Here is a 17641-nt window from a genome sequence, read left to right on the forward strand (position 1 = left end):
GAGCATACTTTGTAATATTTGGAACATAGAAGGCAATCCTCACACCTGACCCATAGACAACTTTCTAAAACTGATTACAGAATTTAAAAAGTTAAGTGAACTCTCCAAAAAATGTATCTCGATAAGAAAGATGAAATGGAATAGAATCACACATGTACAATTGACAGATCTCTCTTTCTCGCCATCTCTCATTCTCTCACTTTATTTCTCCCTCTCAGGTATAACAGAAGAGGAGAAGACGCTCCTCACCCCTCCCCCACTCAAGTTCACCCGCAGCCTCTCCATGCCCGACACGTCCGAGGACATTCCCCCTCCCCCGGCCATCTCCCCCCCGTCTCCCCCCTCCTCCTTCAACTCTCCATCCGTCTCCCCCACGCCACGGGGCTTAGGCACCAACCGACCGGGCCTCACCCTCAACTCCGCTGGAAAATGTTCCAACACCACTATCCTTGGCAACCGCACAGTAGATGTAGGGACGCTAAGGCGAGGTTATCACCGCCAGAGCTCAGAACAGTACGATAGTAGAAGCAGAGGACGGGCACCTGTGCCCGAGAACCCATACTCGGAGGTGGGCAACAAGGCGCTGTACGTGCCTGCCAAGCCGGCAAGGAGGAAGGGCATGCTGGTCAAGCAGCCCAATGTGGAGGACAGCCCAGAGAAGACCTGTTGTGCCCTGCCCTCAGATGCCATTTCCATGCCGACCACACCAACTGAGAGGACCTTCTCGTCCATTCCCATCCCCACCATCATCGTCAAGGAGCCGTCCACCAGTAGCAGTGGAAAGAGCAGCCAAGGCAGCAGTATTGAGATCGAGCCCACCACGCCCGAACACCCACCCTTAACGCCCGGGGCAGGGGGCAGGGGACTGAGGCCTGAAGACCCCATTGTCAACAACCCCTTCGCGGCTGCCATCGCAGGGGCAGTGAGGGACCGGGAGAAGAGGCTGGAGGCGCGGAGGAACTCGCCCGGCTTCCTCTCCACCGACATGGGGGATGAGGACTTGGGAGACCAGGCCCCGTGCCTACTCCAGTCCAAGTCTATCGACGAGGGGATGTTCAGTAATGACGAGCACCTGCAGAGGATAATGGCTCCCCCGCCGGCCTCCACCCTGCTGCGGTCACAAGAAGGGGGTGACCGTGGGGGTAACGTGACAGACTTCAACACCCCTGAGCCCACCCAGGTGGTGAGGGAACCCCTGACCGCGCGTACCGGCCAGTACCCCAACCTGGACAGCCCCGTCAGTCTCCCGGCCACTCCACCCAAGACCTACAGCTCCAACGGAGGAAGGGACTACCTGCACCCCGTCACAGGTAAGGCCCTGGACCCTAACTCGCCCCTCGCCCTGGCGCTGGCGGCCCGGGAAAGAGCCATGAAGGAGCAGACACAAACAACCATGGCGACGCAAGCCCCACCCCTTTCTCAACCTCAACCGCTCCCCAAGAGCGATGCCCCCCAGTCCCTCCCTCCCAACCCCCACAAACCTAGCCTCAATCAGCCCCTCTTCATCGATACCAAACTCCGCTCCAACACCGAGGCAAGCTTCGCTACCTCCACGACAACTCTGGGGCGAGGCAGAGTGGTAGGCCTGAGGAGACAGATGACAGAGCAGAAGTACGAGTCGGATGGAGCGAGGGAGGAGAGGCAGCAGGCGGAGCAGGATGGGAAGAGCATACAGATCGACGTTGTGAACACGTCACAACCGCAGAAAGCTGCTGGGCTGCTGATGGTGCACACCAAAAACAGCCCAGAGGAGGAAGACAGGGGACAAGAGAATACACCAGCCCAGGACAACAGCATCCCCAGTGAACTGAGAGACCCCAACCAGCCAAAACCCCCCACCAACAGCCACAGTTCCATGCCCCTGCCCCCTGTGCCACGGGGGAAGAGCATCACGGCTGGGGGGTCGGTGGACGAGCCAATCAAGCTGCCCTTCCGCATGCCCCCTCCCCCACTGGCCTCAGTGGACATCGAGGAGGTGGAGGAGTTTGTCTTCTCCGAGCCCTTGCCGCCACCGTTGGAGTTCGCCAACAGCATCGACATCCCTGAGGACCAGGCAACGGCCATCGCTGAGTTGCTCAAGCAACGAGACCAAGAGAGACGCAACGGTATGGGGGACAGGGGGCCAAATACACCCCCATACTACACCCACGCCCCGTCCCCTGTCGGCCAGTTCCGACGGGGAAGCGGGATGTCCAATTGCGTGCCCCCACCCTCCTATCCCCCTCCGCCCCCCGACGGTGGCTTTGAGCAAGGTGTCACTGACTCAGGCATCGAGGAGGTAGACAGTCGCAGCAGTGGAGACCCCCGTATGGAGACTACCAGCACAATTTCCACAGTTTCCAGCATCTCTATACTGTCGTCGGAGGGCGGGTACAACAGCGCCCTGGAGAACACTTCTATGGTCTATACTGATGGCCAGGCTTACCTCGATGACCGACCCCCCGTTCCCCCCAAGCCCAAAAACAAGCCCATCATCAACAAGAACACTGCACTTTACCACGACGTCCTCATGGAGGAATCCCTGGACTCCTTCGGGGCACCCCCTCCTGTCCCTCCTCCTCCACCCGGGTCCATGTCCCCCCCGAATCTCCCCAGGACTCCCACCCATCGGTCGTCCAAGCTGTGGGGCGAGCCCCCGGAGCTAAGGAGCCCACCCACATCCGACCCCAAGGCCACGGTTATCAACGAGTTGAGCTCCATCTTATCACAGATGTACCGGCCCAAACCGTGGGACTCCTTCGACTCACCCACCACAGGGGCCAGGGGCAGCTTTGGAACTAGGTAACACATACAACTACCTTTGACCTGTAACACTTACGCTGACACATCTCCCCGTTGACCTTTAAACAAACCTCCTACCCTCCATTTCCAAAGAGCCAAGCTGCGGGCATTAAGAATATTAGATGGTCATAATCTTCTCTTTTTATATAACCATTTGCTGATCAATTATTCCCTCTAAAACAGCTAGAGAATGAGCTGATGTGTTGCTAAGACCAACCGATAGTCATTTGGGAACATAATCCTAGCTAGCTACTGTCATCTCTTTAAAGTGCTACTCTAGCCCAAGGATTTCCAAAATCGGTCTTCGATGTCTTCGATGTTACTACTCAGCTGATTGAAATAACCAACTCATCATCCAGCTTTGATTTGAATCAGCTGTGTAGTGCTGCGGGGGAATGGACAGGACCAAGTTTGCTCTAGCCCATCCTCTCATTAGTAATTCTACTTTCTGGTATATTTCCTCAGTTAGCCATAATGATGCAGTTAGGGGATACCCAAGACACCTGCTACTGGGTCATTCCACCAATAGAGTTCCTTTTGGGTACTGTAATTTGGTAAAAAATAAATTTTAAAGAAATATTACATTTGTATTTCTAATTTTAACATTCTGTCAAAAGGAGTACATGTTCAACTTCATAATAAAGGTGTTCCCATCTCAATACAACAATTTTACTAGAGTAAGTGCCAGTTAAAGTAACATGGTTGACCGTATCTGGGTTAAATATTTAATCTTAAATCAGCTATAAATTCTATGTGAGAATGCTATTAATTGACTACAGCTCAGCATTCAACACCATAGTGCCCTCAAAGCTCATCACTAAGCTAAGGACACTGGGACTAAACACCTCCCTCTGCAACTGCATCCTGGACTTCCTGATGGGCCACCCCAGGTGGTAAAGGTAGGTAACAGCACACCCGCCACGCTGATCCTCAACACTGGGGCCCCTCAGGGGTGCGTGCTCAGTCCCCTCCTGTGCTCCCTGTTCGCTCATGACTGCATGGACAGGTACGACTCCAACACCATCATTAAGTTTGCCGATGACACAACAGTGGTAGGCCTGATCACCGACAACAATGAGACATCCTATAGGGAGGTGGTCAGAGACCTGACCGTGTGGTGCCAGGACAACAACCTCTCCCTCAACGTAAACAAAACGAAGGAGATGATTGTGGACTACAGGAAAAGGAGGACCGAGCACGCCCCCATTCTCATCGACGGGGCTGTCGGGCAGGTTGAGAGCTTCAAGTTCCTTGGTGTCCACATCACCAACAAACTATCATGGTCCAAGCACACCAAGACAACTGCTTGGCAACCGACCCCAAGGCACTACAGAGGGTAGTGCGTACGGCCCATTACATCACTGGGGCCAAGCTTCCTGTCATCCAGGACCTGTTTACCAGGCGGTGTCAGAGGAAAGCCCTAAAAATGGTCATTATTATTTTTCACTTTAGTTTATTTAGTAAATATTTTCTTAACTCTTTCTTGAACTGCATTGTTGGTTAAGGGTTTTTAAGAAAGCATTTCACGATAAGGTGTTGTACCTGTTGTATTCAGCACATGTGACAAATACAATTGTATTTTATTTTATCCTAAGCCTTCTGCCACCATTACATCAACTATGGCATCAACCTTATTGGCAATGGCCAGAGCTCCTGATGGCACAGCATGTTTATGCTTCTTCCTCAATAAGACCATTGAAAACTCAGTATTTCAGCCCATTTGACAACTTGGCTAGTGCCCCTTTATGGAGGTCCAACATAACATATACACATGACCTATAGCATATACATAATGTCAGAGACTTGCTAGCATTGTGGATATAGTTAGCCATAGCTATCATTGTAGTTAGCACATAGCTAGTGTGGCATTGTAGCTAACGTTAAATGCTCAATTCAGAGGACTTAGCTAGTATTGCAGCTGAAACCATCTATAACAGCGCAGAACAAAAATAATTTCTCTAGCATTGGGCTAAAGCTAACCATATCAGTAGATCTAGTAGATACGGTAGTTCCATGAAAAGAGTGCCTTTTGAGTCCCTTTTGATATTTTAAGTAGAACGTTTGAACCAATATTGAATTTTGAAATCCTGTTATATTAAATAAAGTGCCCTTTAATATAAAGCACACAGAGAATTCAATACATCTGATTCATAATATGAATCAGCATTGTCCACCGTCATGTTTTTCAGACTTCTAGGAAGATTTTGACCCACTTAACCCAAACATTTTTTGTTTTGTGGTAGAAAATTGAATGCTAGAAATGTGTTAATTTAATTTCTTGCATTCAATTGCCCCTTCCTGTTGCACATATCAAGCTCCCCTTCCCCCTGTCACAAAGGGATTTCCAGACAAATCAAATATCCTTTGTCTTGATAATGTTGAGGGAGAGGTTGTTATCATGGCACCACACTGCCAGGTCTCTGACCCCCTCCCTATAAGCTGTCTCATCGTTGTTGGTGATCAGGCCTATTTCATCAACTATCAGGCCTATTTCATCAACACTGTTGTGTTGTCAGCAAACATAATGATGGTGTTGGAGTCGTGCTTGGCCATGCAGTCATGGGTGAACAGGGAGTACAGGGGATGGATGGAGCACGCACCCCTGAGGGGCCCCCGTGTTGAGGATCAGCATGGCAGATGTGTTGTTAACTATCTTTACCACCCGGGGGCGGCCTGTCAGGTGGGAAAGGGCAGTAATGGAGTGCAATAGAGATTGCATCAACTGTGGATCTTTGGGGTGGTATGCAAATTGGAGTGGGTCGAGGGTTTCTGGGATAACGAAGTTGATGTGAGCCATGATCAGCCTTTCAAAGCACTTCATGGCTACAGATGTGAGTGCAGGTTACCTTGGTGTTCTTGGGCACAGTGACTATGCTGGTCTGCAGACTCGGTCAAGGACAGGTTGAAAATGTCAAAATCAAATCCAATTTTATTTGTCACATACACATGGTTAGCAGATGTTAATGCGAGTGTAGCGAAATGCTTGTGCTTCTAGTTCCGACAATGCAGTAATAACCAACAAGTAATCTAACTAACAATTCCAAAACTACTTTCTTATACACAAGTGTAAGGGGATAAAGAATATGTACATAAAGATATATGAATGAGTGATGGTACAGAGCAGCATAGGCAAGATACAGTAGATGATATCGAGTACAGTATATACATATGAGAGTATGTAAACAAAGTGGCATAGTTAAAGTGGCTAGTGATACATGTATTACATAAGGATGCAGTAGATGATATAGAGTACAGTATATACGTATACATATGAGATGAATAATGTAGGGTATGTAAACATTATATTAGGTAGCATTGTTTAAAGTGGCTAGTGATATATTTTACATCATTTCCCATCAATTCCCATTATTAAAGTGGCTGGAGATGAGTCAGTGTGTTGGCAGCAGCCACTCAATGTTAGTGGTTGCTGTTTAACAGTCTGATGGCCTTGAGATAGAAGCTGTTTTTCAGTCTCTCGGTCCCAGCTTTGATGCACCTGTACTAACCTCGCCTTCTGGATGATAGCGGGGTGAACAGGCAGTGGCTCGGGTGGTTGTTGTCCTTGATGATCTTTATGGCCTTCCTGTAACATCGGGTGGTGTAGGTGTCCTGGAGGGCAGGTAGTTTGCCCCCGGTGATGCGTTGTACAGACCTCACTACCCTCTGGAGAGCCTTACGGTTGTGGACGGAGCAGTTGCCGTACCAGGCGGTGATACAGCCAGCCAGGATGCTCTCGATTGTGCATCTGTAGAAGTTTGTGAGTGCTTTTGGTGACAAGCCAAATTTCTTCAGCCTCCTGAGGTTGAAGAGGCGCTGCTGCGCCTTCTTCATGATGCTGTCTGTGTGAGTGGACCAATTCAGTTTGTCTGTGATATGTATGCCGAGGAACTTAAAACTTACTACCCTCTCCACTACTGTTCCATCGATGTGGATAGGGGGGTGTTCCCTCTGCTGTTTCCCGAAGTCCACAATCATCTCCTTAGTTTTGTTGACGTTGAGTGTGAGGTTATTTTCCTGACACCACACTCCGAGGGCCCTCACCTCCTCCCTGTAGGCCGTCTCGTCGTTGTTGGTAATCGAGCCTACCACTGTTGTGTCGTCCGCAAACTTGATGATTGAATTGGAGGCGTGCGTGGCCACGCAGTCGTGGGTGAACAGGGAGTACAGGAGAGGGCTCAGAACGCACCCTTGTGGGGCCCCAGTGTTGAGGATCAGCGGGGTGGAGATGTTGTTGCCTACCCTCACCACCTGGGGGCGGCCCGTCAGGAAGTCCAGTACCCAGTTGCACAGGGCGGGGTCGAGACCCAGGGTCTTGAGCTTGATGACGAGCTTAGAGGGTACTATGGTGTTAAATGCCGTGCTGTAGTCGATGAACAGCATTCTCACATAGGTATTCCTCTTGTCCAGATGGGTTAGGGCAGTGTGCAGTGTGGTTGAGATTGCATCGTCTGTGGACCTATTTGGGCGGTAAGCAAATTGGAGTGGGTCTAGGGTGTCAGGTAGGGTGGAGGTGATATGGTCCTTGACTAGTCTCTCAAAGCACTTCATGATGACGGAAGTGAGTGCTACGGGGCGGTAGTCGTTTAGCTCAGTTACCTTAGCTTTCTTGGGAACAGGAACAGTCAGTGAAGACACTTGCCAGTTGGTCAGTGCATGCTCGGAGTACACATCTTGCTAATCCTTCTGGCCCTGCGACCTTGTGAATGTTAAACTGTGTAAAGGTCTTACTTACAATGGCTAAGGAGAGCGTGATCACACAGTCGTCCGGAACAGCTGGTGCTCTCATGTATGCTTCAGTGTTGCTTGCCTCGAAGCGCGCATAGAAATACTTTAGCTCATCTGGTAGGTTCGCGTTACTGGGCAGCTCGCAGCTGTGCTTCCCTTTGTAGTCTGTAATAGTTTCTGTAATAGAATCCCAGAACATATTCCAGTCTGTGCTAGCAAAACAGTCCTGTAGCTTAGCATCTGCATCATCTGACCACTTCCGCATTGAGCGAGTCACTGGTACTTCCGGCTTTAGTTTTTGTTTGTAAGCAGGAATCAGGAGGATAGAGATATGGTCATATTTGCCAAATGGAGGTCGAGGGAGAGCTTTGTATGCATCTCTGTGTGTGGAGTAAAGGTGGTCTAGAGTTTTTTCCCTCTGCTTTGCATATGTAACATGCTTGTTCAAATTACGGATTTCAGTTTCCCTGTGATAAAGTCCCAGGCCACTAGGAGCGCAGCCTATGTATGGATGAGCATTTTCCAGACAACTTTTTGGTAAAAAAGTGATAAGTAATAAAACTGTCTCCTGTGATAAAATGAAGGGCGCTATGAAAAACGGCATCCAGAGGTTTAAGAGTAGAGGCAGCTGCACTTTGATAAATAGTATCCACATAATCAAGAACATTTGAAGGTTGACTGCACAATCGCCTAGAGAGAGACAAGATATGTTTCTGTTACCTCTGAGAATGTCATTAAAATACATTTCAATTCAAGAAGCTGTATTTATATATTGGAGTGTGTTAGGTTTTTATTTTGACAAATAATACAAGAGGGTTCCATGTAGCTTTGAGGTCTTTCTGGGAACTGTTGGGTCTAATAGATTAATGAGTCTTCAGTGTTTGACTATGGAATGTGTTAGAGCCAGAAGGGAGAGAGTGGCCTATATAGCTACCTGGTTGGGGGGAGGGGATGATCCACCAGCCTCGTGAGTTACTTCTCCAGTGTTTGTATTTTTTGATTTTTTTTTAGATGAGCTTTAATATTGCAGATATTCTGTGGCTTTTACCAATGTAATTGTCTGCATAATTTCCAATCGCCCATATATATTTTTTTGTGTATATACAGTACCAGTCAAAGGTTTGGACACACCTACTCATTCAAGGGTTTTTCTTTATTTGTACTATTTTCTACATTGTAGAATAATAGTGAAAACATAAACTATGAAATAACAAGTATGGAATCATGTAGTAACCAAAAAAGTTTTAAACAAATCAAAATATATTTTATATTCTTTAAAGTTGATTTGATGACAGCTTTGCATACTCTTGGCATTCTCTCAACTAGCTTCATAAGGTAGTTACCTGGAATGCATTTCAATTGACAGGTGTGCCTTGTTAAAAGTTAATTTGTGGAATTTCTTTCCTTCTTAATGCGTTTGAGCCAATCAGTTGTGTTGTGACACAAGGTGTGGTTTTCAGAAGATAGCCCTATTTGGTAAAATACCAAGTCCATATTATGGCAAGAACAGCTCAAATAAGCAAAGAGAAATGACAGCCCATCATTACTTTAAGACATGAAGGTCAGTCAAGAATATTGCTTGGGCCAAGAAACACGAGCAATGGACATTAGACCGGTGGAAATCTTTCCTTTCGTCTGATGATTCCAAATTTGAGCTTTTTGGTTCCAACTGCCGTGTCTTTGTGAGATGCAGAGTAGGTGAACGGATGATCTCCACATGTGTATTGCCAACCATAAAGCATAGAGGAGGTGTGATGGTGTGGGGTGCTTTGCTGGTGGCACTGTCTGTGATTTATTTAGAGTTCAAGGCAGGCTTAACCAGCATACGCATAAGGTTCAAGGCAGGCTTAACCATCGCATAAGGTTTGCGCTTAGTGGGACTATCGTTTGTTTTTCAACAGGACAATGATCCAAAACACACCTCCAGGCTGTGTAAGGGCTATTTGACCAACCAAAGTGATGGGGTTCTGCATCAGATGACTTGGCCTCCACAATTACCCGACCTCAACCCAATTGAGATGGTTTGGGATAAGTTGGAGCACAGAGTGAAGGAAAAGCAGCCAACAAGTTCTCAGAATATGTGGGAACTCCTTCAAGATTGTTGGAAAAGCATTCCTCATGAAGCTGGTTGAGAGAATACCAAGAGTGTGCAAGGCAAAGGGTGGCTACTTTGAAGAATCTAAAATGTAAAATATATTTGATTTGTTTAACACTTTCTTGGTAACTACATGATTCCATATGTGTTATTTCATAGTTTTGATGTCTTCACTATTATTATTTTAATTGTTTATTTTTTATTTCACCTTTATTTAACCAGGTAGGCCAGTTGAGAACAAGTTCTCATTTACAACTGCGACCTGGCCAAGATAAAGCAAATCAGTGCAACAAAAACAACACAGAGTTACACATAAACAGATGTACAGTCAATAACACAATAGAAAAATATATGTACAGTGTGTGCAAATGTAGAAGAGTAGGGAAGTATGTTTCTAAATAGGCCATGGAGGCAAAATAATTGCAATTTAGCATTAACACTGGCGTGATAGATGTGCAGATGATGATGTGCAAGTAGAGATACTGGGGTGCAATGGAGCAAGAGGATAAGTAACAATATGGGGATGAGGTATTTGGGTGTGCTATTTACAGATTGGCTGTGTACAGGTACAGTGATCGGTAAGCTGCGCTGACAGCTGATGCTTAAAGTTAGAGAGGGAGATAAAATACTCAAGCTTCAGTGATTTTTGCAATTCGTTCCAGTCACTGGCAGCAGAGAACTGGAAGGAAAGGCGGCCGAAGGAAGTGTTGGCTTTGGGGGTAACCAGTGAAATATCAAATCAAATCAAATTTGATTGGTCTGCTGGAGCGCGTACTACGGGTGGGTGTTGTTATGGTGACCAGTGAGCTGAGATAAGGTAGGACTTTACCAAGCATAGACTTATAGATGACCTGGAGCCAGTGGGTTTGGCGATGAATATGTAGTGAAAGGCAGACAACGAGAGCATACAGGTCGCAGTGGTGGGTAGTATATGGGGCTTTGGTGACAAAACAGATATCACTGTGATAGACTACATCCAGTTTACTGAGTAGAGTGTTGTAGGCTATTTTGTAAATGACATCGCCGAAGTCAAGGATCTGTAGGGTAGTCAGTTTTACGAGGGTATGTTTGGCAGCATGAGTGAAGGAGACTTTGTTGTGAAATAGGAAGCCAATTCTAGATTTAATTTTGGATTGGAGATGCTTAATGTGCGCCTGGAAGGAGAGTTTACAGTCTAACCAGACTTTGTAGTTGTCCACATATTCGAGCGGGAGGGTGTGGCAGCAATCAGTTGAAGAGCATGCACTTAGTTTTACTTGCATTTAAAAGCAGTTGGAGGCCTCAGAAGGAGTGTTTTATGGCAATGTAGAAAATAGTGAAAATAAGAAAATCCTTGAATGTATATATATATATATATATATATATATATATATATATATATATATATATATATATATATATATATATACTGTAGCCTGTAGCTCAGGCCCTGAAACAAGGATATGCATATTATTGGTACCATTTGAAAGGAAACACTTTGAAGTTTGTGGAAATGTTAAAGCAATGTAGGAGAATATAACACATTAGATCTGGTAAAAGATAATACCAAGAAAAAAAAAACATTTTTTTTGTACCATCTTTCAAATGCATGAGAAAGGCTATAATGTATTATGCCAGCCCAGGTGCAATTTAGATTTTGGCCACTAGATGGCAGCAGTGTATGTGCAAAGTTTTAGAATGATCCATTGCATTTCTGTTCAAAATGTTGTATCAAGACTGCCCAAATGTGCCTAATTTGTTTATTAATAACTTTTCATTTTCAAAATTGTGCACTCTCCTCAAACAATAGCATGGTATTCTTTCACTGTAATAGCTACTGTAAATTGGACAGTACAGTTGGATTTACAAGAATTTAAGCTTTCTGCCAATATCAGATATGTCCATGTCCTGGGAAATTGTCTTGTTACTTACAACCTCATACTACAACCTCACATTAGCCTACATTAGCTCAACCGTCCCGCAGGGGACCCACCATTAAATTAAACTGGTATACTTTTTTATTTGTCACAAATTTCTTTAACCAATTTTGGTCTTTATTGCAAGGTCGACAAACAAGTTCCTTACCTTCTACCCCTTCCACTTGCCTTCTCCATTTTTGCGGTAATGCTGCAATCAGTTAGTTGTAATTATGGATAGAGCAGACATTTCCATATGTTTTTGCATGTGTGACATAACTCCACCAGTCCTATTTATGATATAATTTAGATTATACAGTTGTCTTTTTTCATTCAATTTTATATATTTTTTATCAATTAGTATATTTGAGTTGAACCATAATATTTGTTTTAATATTTGTTCTGTTGTTTCTGGTGGATTAAAGTGAAATTCCAACCAGCTTTCTATGGCTTGTTTTTAAAATAGCGTTATTTTGGAGATGATTTATTTTTCAAATAATGGAAAGTGAGAGGTTGTAATCTGAATAAAGGGAAAAAGGCCATTTTTACTAATCTGCTAGAGAACCAGTTTGGATTTAAGTATAGCTTTTGTATAACTGAAGCCTTTAGTGAAAGGTCAAATGCTCTAATATTTTATAATTTCTGCCCTCCAAGTTCATATTCATTATATAAATATGCCTGTTTAATTTTGTCTGGCATGCTGTTCCAAAGAAAGTGTAATATATTTTGCTCATATAATTTTAAAAAACAAGTCATTAGGTGTAGGCAAGGCCACAAGTAAATAGGTCAACTGGAATATGACTAAAGAGTTAATCAGGGTGATTTTTCCACAGTCGGGTATTGTCCTTTCCATGGTAGCAATATTTTATCTATTTTTGCTAACTTTTTATTAAAATGTATTTTAGTGAGATGATCTATTTATTTCAGGATATAAATACTTCTCCAGTGTTTGCAGATCTGTTTGTTAACTAGGCCTATCCCTCCAATGGACTGATCAGAGCTTCCTTCCACTATATTGCTTTTAACTGGTTCGCCACATATCTGCAAACACAGAAGAGATAAAGGCTAAGGAAAGTTGGAGGTGAGGGAAGAGTCAAGTGTATGGGGACTGGCGTATTCTATCCATTTCAAGCTAATTTGAATAAGTTGGACCAATGATATTGACCGAGTTTTCCATAAAACTTGTTTTATGGAAAACAGATTCATTACATAGTGTAGGTTAAAGGGAAAGATGGCACTGTACTGTATAGTACTGCCTGAGGGAAGGAGATAGATCATATAGAACACTTGAAGTGAGGAAGCGTGTGAGGGATTAGGTAGCAGAAGGAGCAAGGTGCCCTGTAGCTGAGCACATGGAGCAGATGGATATGAAAGAGAGGGTGGCCTATATTATCAGTCCCTCTCTGTCTCAGTCTCTGGCCTTCCATCTCTCTTTATGTCTCTGTAGCTTTCTCTCTGTCTGTTTCTTTTTGTCCCAGTTTCTCTCCCTCCCCCCCCTCTCTCTCTGACTTAGACAGGTTCATAAGAAACAGTCTCTCTCTGTCTTAAGCACTCAGCACAGCAGAATCAGCCCAGATGAACGCCACTACATGAAGGATTTGCTCTTTCTCCTTTTTAGCATTCTTACATTTTCCCCTTCACTTTATCCCCGTCTTTTAGGTTCACAGATTAGTGCGCCTGCGAACGAATGGGGTTGCCTAGCAACGAGTTGATGAGAGCAGCCTTGAGGCCCGCTGGAGTGATGTCAGTCCGATTATAGTGTGGGGGGTGGGTGGGGCTAACCCTCAGTAGAGTTCAGTGTCATCACAGTGTGCACATCCACATCATGTGCAACATCCTTTGCTAGGCCACGGTTACATAACATTTCAGAGTGGGTGATTGTGTGTGTGATTGTGTGTGTGAGTGCATGCATGCAAAGAGTCTCATGACTGTTTTTGTGTGTGCATTCGTGTGTATATGCGTGTGTACAGTACAGTATATCTACAATGGTACAATTCACTGCACTAAGTTGAAGCATCCAGTACTAACTCTGTAGAAAATGGCTCAGATGATGTTGTGTATGATCTCTAATGACACAGTCAAAGCCGACCCATTTATATACAGTAAAACCATTCAGCTTCTGGGCTGTTATATCTACTATGGAAGGTTGGAGCGATAGCTTGGTCATTAAACTCGATAAGCAAGTCAGAAGGTATCATTTCTGCTTCCATTGCTGGACAATGTTTGGTGTGTATGTGTGCGATGTGTGGTCCAATGTATATTTTGCTCTGTCACAGTTGGGTATTGATACCCTCATCCCTCTCCCACCTCGTCAGCCTGATGGTATTGATTGTGATCACAGGTCTAACATTGTTCAGTTAGAAATGGATCAGTGTGTCAGATAACGAAGCATCAACATTTATTATGGAAAGCTGCTCAAGTGCATTCATGGGTCATGCACAGTACAGGGGCATGCACAGTATATGTGAAATAGACCGGACTATGACTATTAGAGGAAATTACGAGATTTGACCTCTGATCTGTGAAGTGAATTTTTAGAGTCCCATCTTCACAAGAAGGTTATCACTTTGGAGTGAGTTGTCAGTTTAGAAGGACATATGTTCGTTCCCTGCATTCACTTTTTCCCCCTTTTTGTGTGTGTGTGTGTGTGTGTGTGTGTGTGTGTGTGTGTGTGTGTGTGTGTGTGTGTGTGTGTGTGTGTGTGTGTGTGTGTGTGTGTGTGTGTGTGTGTGTGTGTGTGTGTGTGTGTGTGTGTGTGTGTGTGTGTGTGTGTGTGTGATAGTGTTTGTGTCTCTCCATGTGTTTTGTTGTCGTCTCATCTTTTCATGTGTCCTCTGTTTCACTCCATTCTCCTTACTCCATCACGATGACTTCATGTGGAAAAGCTGGTGCTGAAAAAACAAGCTGTAAGTTTCACCCGTGGTGCAAAGTGCTACAGGTCCAGAGGGGGGGACTAGTGCTTTCACTTTGGCCAATCCATTTGGGCCAAATAACGCCCTTGCCCATTTCACTTCCCCTCCCTAACTTCCCTCAGGGTTATCCATATAGTACGAGGGGAAAGAAGGGATAACCAACCTGGTCATCAAGGGCTGCTGTGTCTTCTGGTTTTGTCCAGACTTAGGAGTGTAATTACAGTATATTAAATTACTTCTACACATATATTAGTCAACGAATTAGCAGGCATTGCAGCCCTTCAGAGCCCGATCAGTATGGAACCACAGAAGGAAGTTTAGAGGGGGAATTGAATGAGGGTGTTAATCTGAATTGAATGGGGCATAGTTGTGTGTGTTTTGGGGGGAGGTGATGGGTTTGCCCTGTGTGTCCCTGCTCTCACTTCATCCGCCTCTTCATCCATCTCCCCATCGATCCATCACATCACTCAATCTGGTGCTGCACAAATCTCTGGTCTGTAGGGGACTGATACGTACACTACACATGACTACACTGTTCCAAAAAATATTATATTGACATTAGATTGCAAACCAGATCTAGGTTCTCCCTTCTGTCCCTCTTGTGCTGTCAAGCCCACTGCATGTTTGTGTTAGGTATATTTTTTGTGAGTCGAGGATACTGTGATGCTGATGCCAGATGGTCAAGTGGTATTCTTCTGGAATTAACTGCTGTAAATGAGAGTAATAATCACTTCATAATGATTATTCCCGGCTGAGCTGACCTCAAATACTGTATTATCCTCGTCCTTGATATGTTGCATTGTTGTTCTATGTACAGTTCAACTACCAAAAGGCATGCTTGTATGAACGCATGCACATAGATGTACTCTCTAAACGCTCACACACACACATTCCAAGATAGAGTGAATCACATTAGGACATGCTCTGTGGACTTAGTGCTGCAAGCTTCCCTCTGGCCTCCGTGCAGTCTTGAGTTTTTTTTCTACATGCTCTGTTGTGTGTGTGTGTGTGTTCCTGGTTATCTGCGTTCTTCTCTTAAACAGAGTTATTGTTACTGTTTTGTTAGACTTCAGTGCAGCTTTTGACATTATCGATCATAGTCTGCTGCTGCTGAGGAAACGTATGCCTTTTACACCCCCTGCTATAGGTCAGATGCCACAACTTAGGAAAATAACAATTGGCTCAGAACAGTGCAGCACGGCTGACCCTTAAATGTGTGCAGAGAGCTATCATTAATAATATGCATGTCAATCTCTCATGGCTCAAAGTGGAGGAGAGATTTACTTCATCACTACTTGTTTTTGTAAGAAGTGTTGACAAGCTGAATGCACCTAGCTGTCGGATTAAACTACTAGCACACAGCTTGGACACCCTTGCATACCCCACAAGACATGCCACCAAGTCCAGAACAGACTATGGGAGGCACACAGTACTACATGGAGCCATGACTACAATGGAACTCTATTCCACATCAGGTAACTGATGCAAGCAGTAGAATCAGATTTAATTAACAGATAAAAATACACCTTATGGAACAGTGAGTACTGTGATGATTCACACACACAGGTACAGACACACGCACACAAACGCTAGCACACGCACTACACACACACACACACACACACAGTACATTGTAATATTGTTGTATGGTGGTATTATAGATTTTATATTGTAGATATGTGGTGGTGTAATAATGTTTAATGATGTACTGTTTTATTCTTTGTATTAACAATCTCAAAAAAGTATACTTTAAGAATTTTTTTGTAATTATATTCCTCCATTTTTTACTGTGTTTCGCTCACATAATATAATAAATGTGGCCAAAACAAATGTAGGCATTAATAAATGCACTTCTATAGCTTCGAAAATATTTTGTTAAATGGTGAGGGAGTGCCAAGATGTAGTCACGGTGGCTTGAACACAGCGCCTCCTACAGTCATCTAGTGTACAGTGCATTCGGGAAGTATTCAGACCCCTTGACTTTTTCCACATTTTGTTACCTTAGTGCCTTATTCTAATATTTATTAAATAAAACAAAATCATCATCATTCTACACACCATACCCCATAAACAGGTTTTTAGACATTTTTACAAATGTGTATATTTTTTAAATAAATACCTTATGTAAATAAGTATTCAGACCCTTTGCTATGAAACTCGAAAATGAGCTCCGGTACATGCTGTTTCCATTGATCATCCTTGAGATGTTTCTACAACTTCCACCTGTGATAAATTCAATTGATTGGACATAATTTGGAAAGGCACACACCTGTCTATGTAATGTCACACAGTGCATGTCAAAGCAAACACCAAGCCATGAGGTCGAAGGAACTGTCCGTAGAGCTCTAAGACAGGATTGGGGGATGGGTACCAAAACATTTCTGCAGCATTGAAGGTTCCCAAGAACCTGTCCTCCATCATTCTTAAATGGAATAAGTTTGAAACCACAAAGACTCTTCCTACAGCCGGCTGCCTGGCCAAAATGAGCGATCGGGGGAGAAGGGCCTTGGTCAGGGAGGTGACCAAGAACCAAATGGTGACTCTTAACAGAGCTCCAGAGTTCCTCTGTGAAAATAGGAGAACTTTCCAGAAGGACAACCACCTCTGCAGCACTCCACCAATCAGGCCTGGTAGAGTGGCCAGGCGGAAGCCACTCCTCAGTAAAAGGCACATGACAGCCCATTTGTAGTTTGCGAAAAGGCACCTGAAGGACTCTCAGACCATGAGAAACAAGATTCTCTGGTCTCATGAAACCAATATTGAACTCTTTGGCCTGAATGCCAAGCGTCACTTCTGGAGGAAACCTGGCACCATCCCTACGGTGAAGCATGGACCCATCATCATCCCCGCAGCATCATGCTGTGGGGATGTTTTTCAGCATCAGGGACTGGGAGACTAGTCAGGATCGAGGGAAAGATGAACGAAGCCAAGTACAGAGAGATCCTTGATGAAAACCTGCTCCACAGCGCTCAAGACCTGGGGTGAAGGTTCACCTTCCAACAGGACAGCAACCCTAAGCACACAGCCAAGACAATGCAGGAGTGGCTTTGGGATAAATTTCTGAATGTCCTTGAGTGGCCCAGCCAGAGCCCGGACTTGAACCAGATCAAACATCTCTGGAGAGACCTGAAAATAGCCGTGCAGCGACGCTCCCCATCCAACCTGACAGAGCTTGAGAGCATCTGTAGATAAGAATAGGAGAAACTCCCCAAATACAGGTGTGCCAAGCTTGT

The 17641-nt window shown here is 44.7% G+C and overlaps 1 protein-coding gene across 1 annotated transcript in view; it reads left to right on the forward strand.

The window, feature by feature from the left end:
* LOC135506019 (SH3 and multiple ankyrin repeat domains protein 2-like) overlaps window positions 1–17641 on the forward strand; it is a 162682-nt gene that overhangs the window by 139378 nt on the left and 5663 nt on the right. The window contains exon 22 of the mRNA XM_064925357.1: window positions 219–2781. Coding sequence (XP_064781429.1) covers window positions 219–2781 — 2563 coding nt within the window. The remainder of the gene's footprint in view (window positions 1–218; window positions 2782–17641) is intronic.

This window comes from Oncorhynchus masou, chromosome 2 (assembly GCF_036934945.1).
Source record: "Oncorhynchus masou masou isolate Uvic2021 chromosome 2, UVic_Omas_1.1, whole genome shotgun sequence".
NCBI lineage: Eukaryota > Metazoa > Chordata > Actinopteri > Salmoniformes > Salmonidae > Oncorhynchus > Oncorhynchus masou.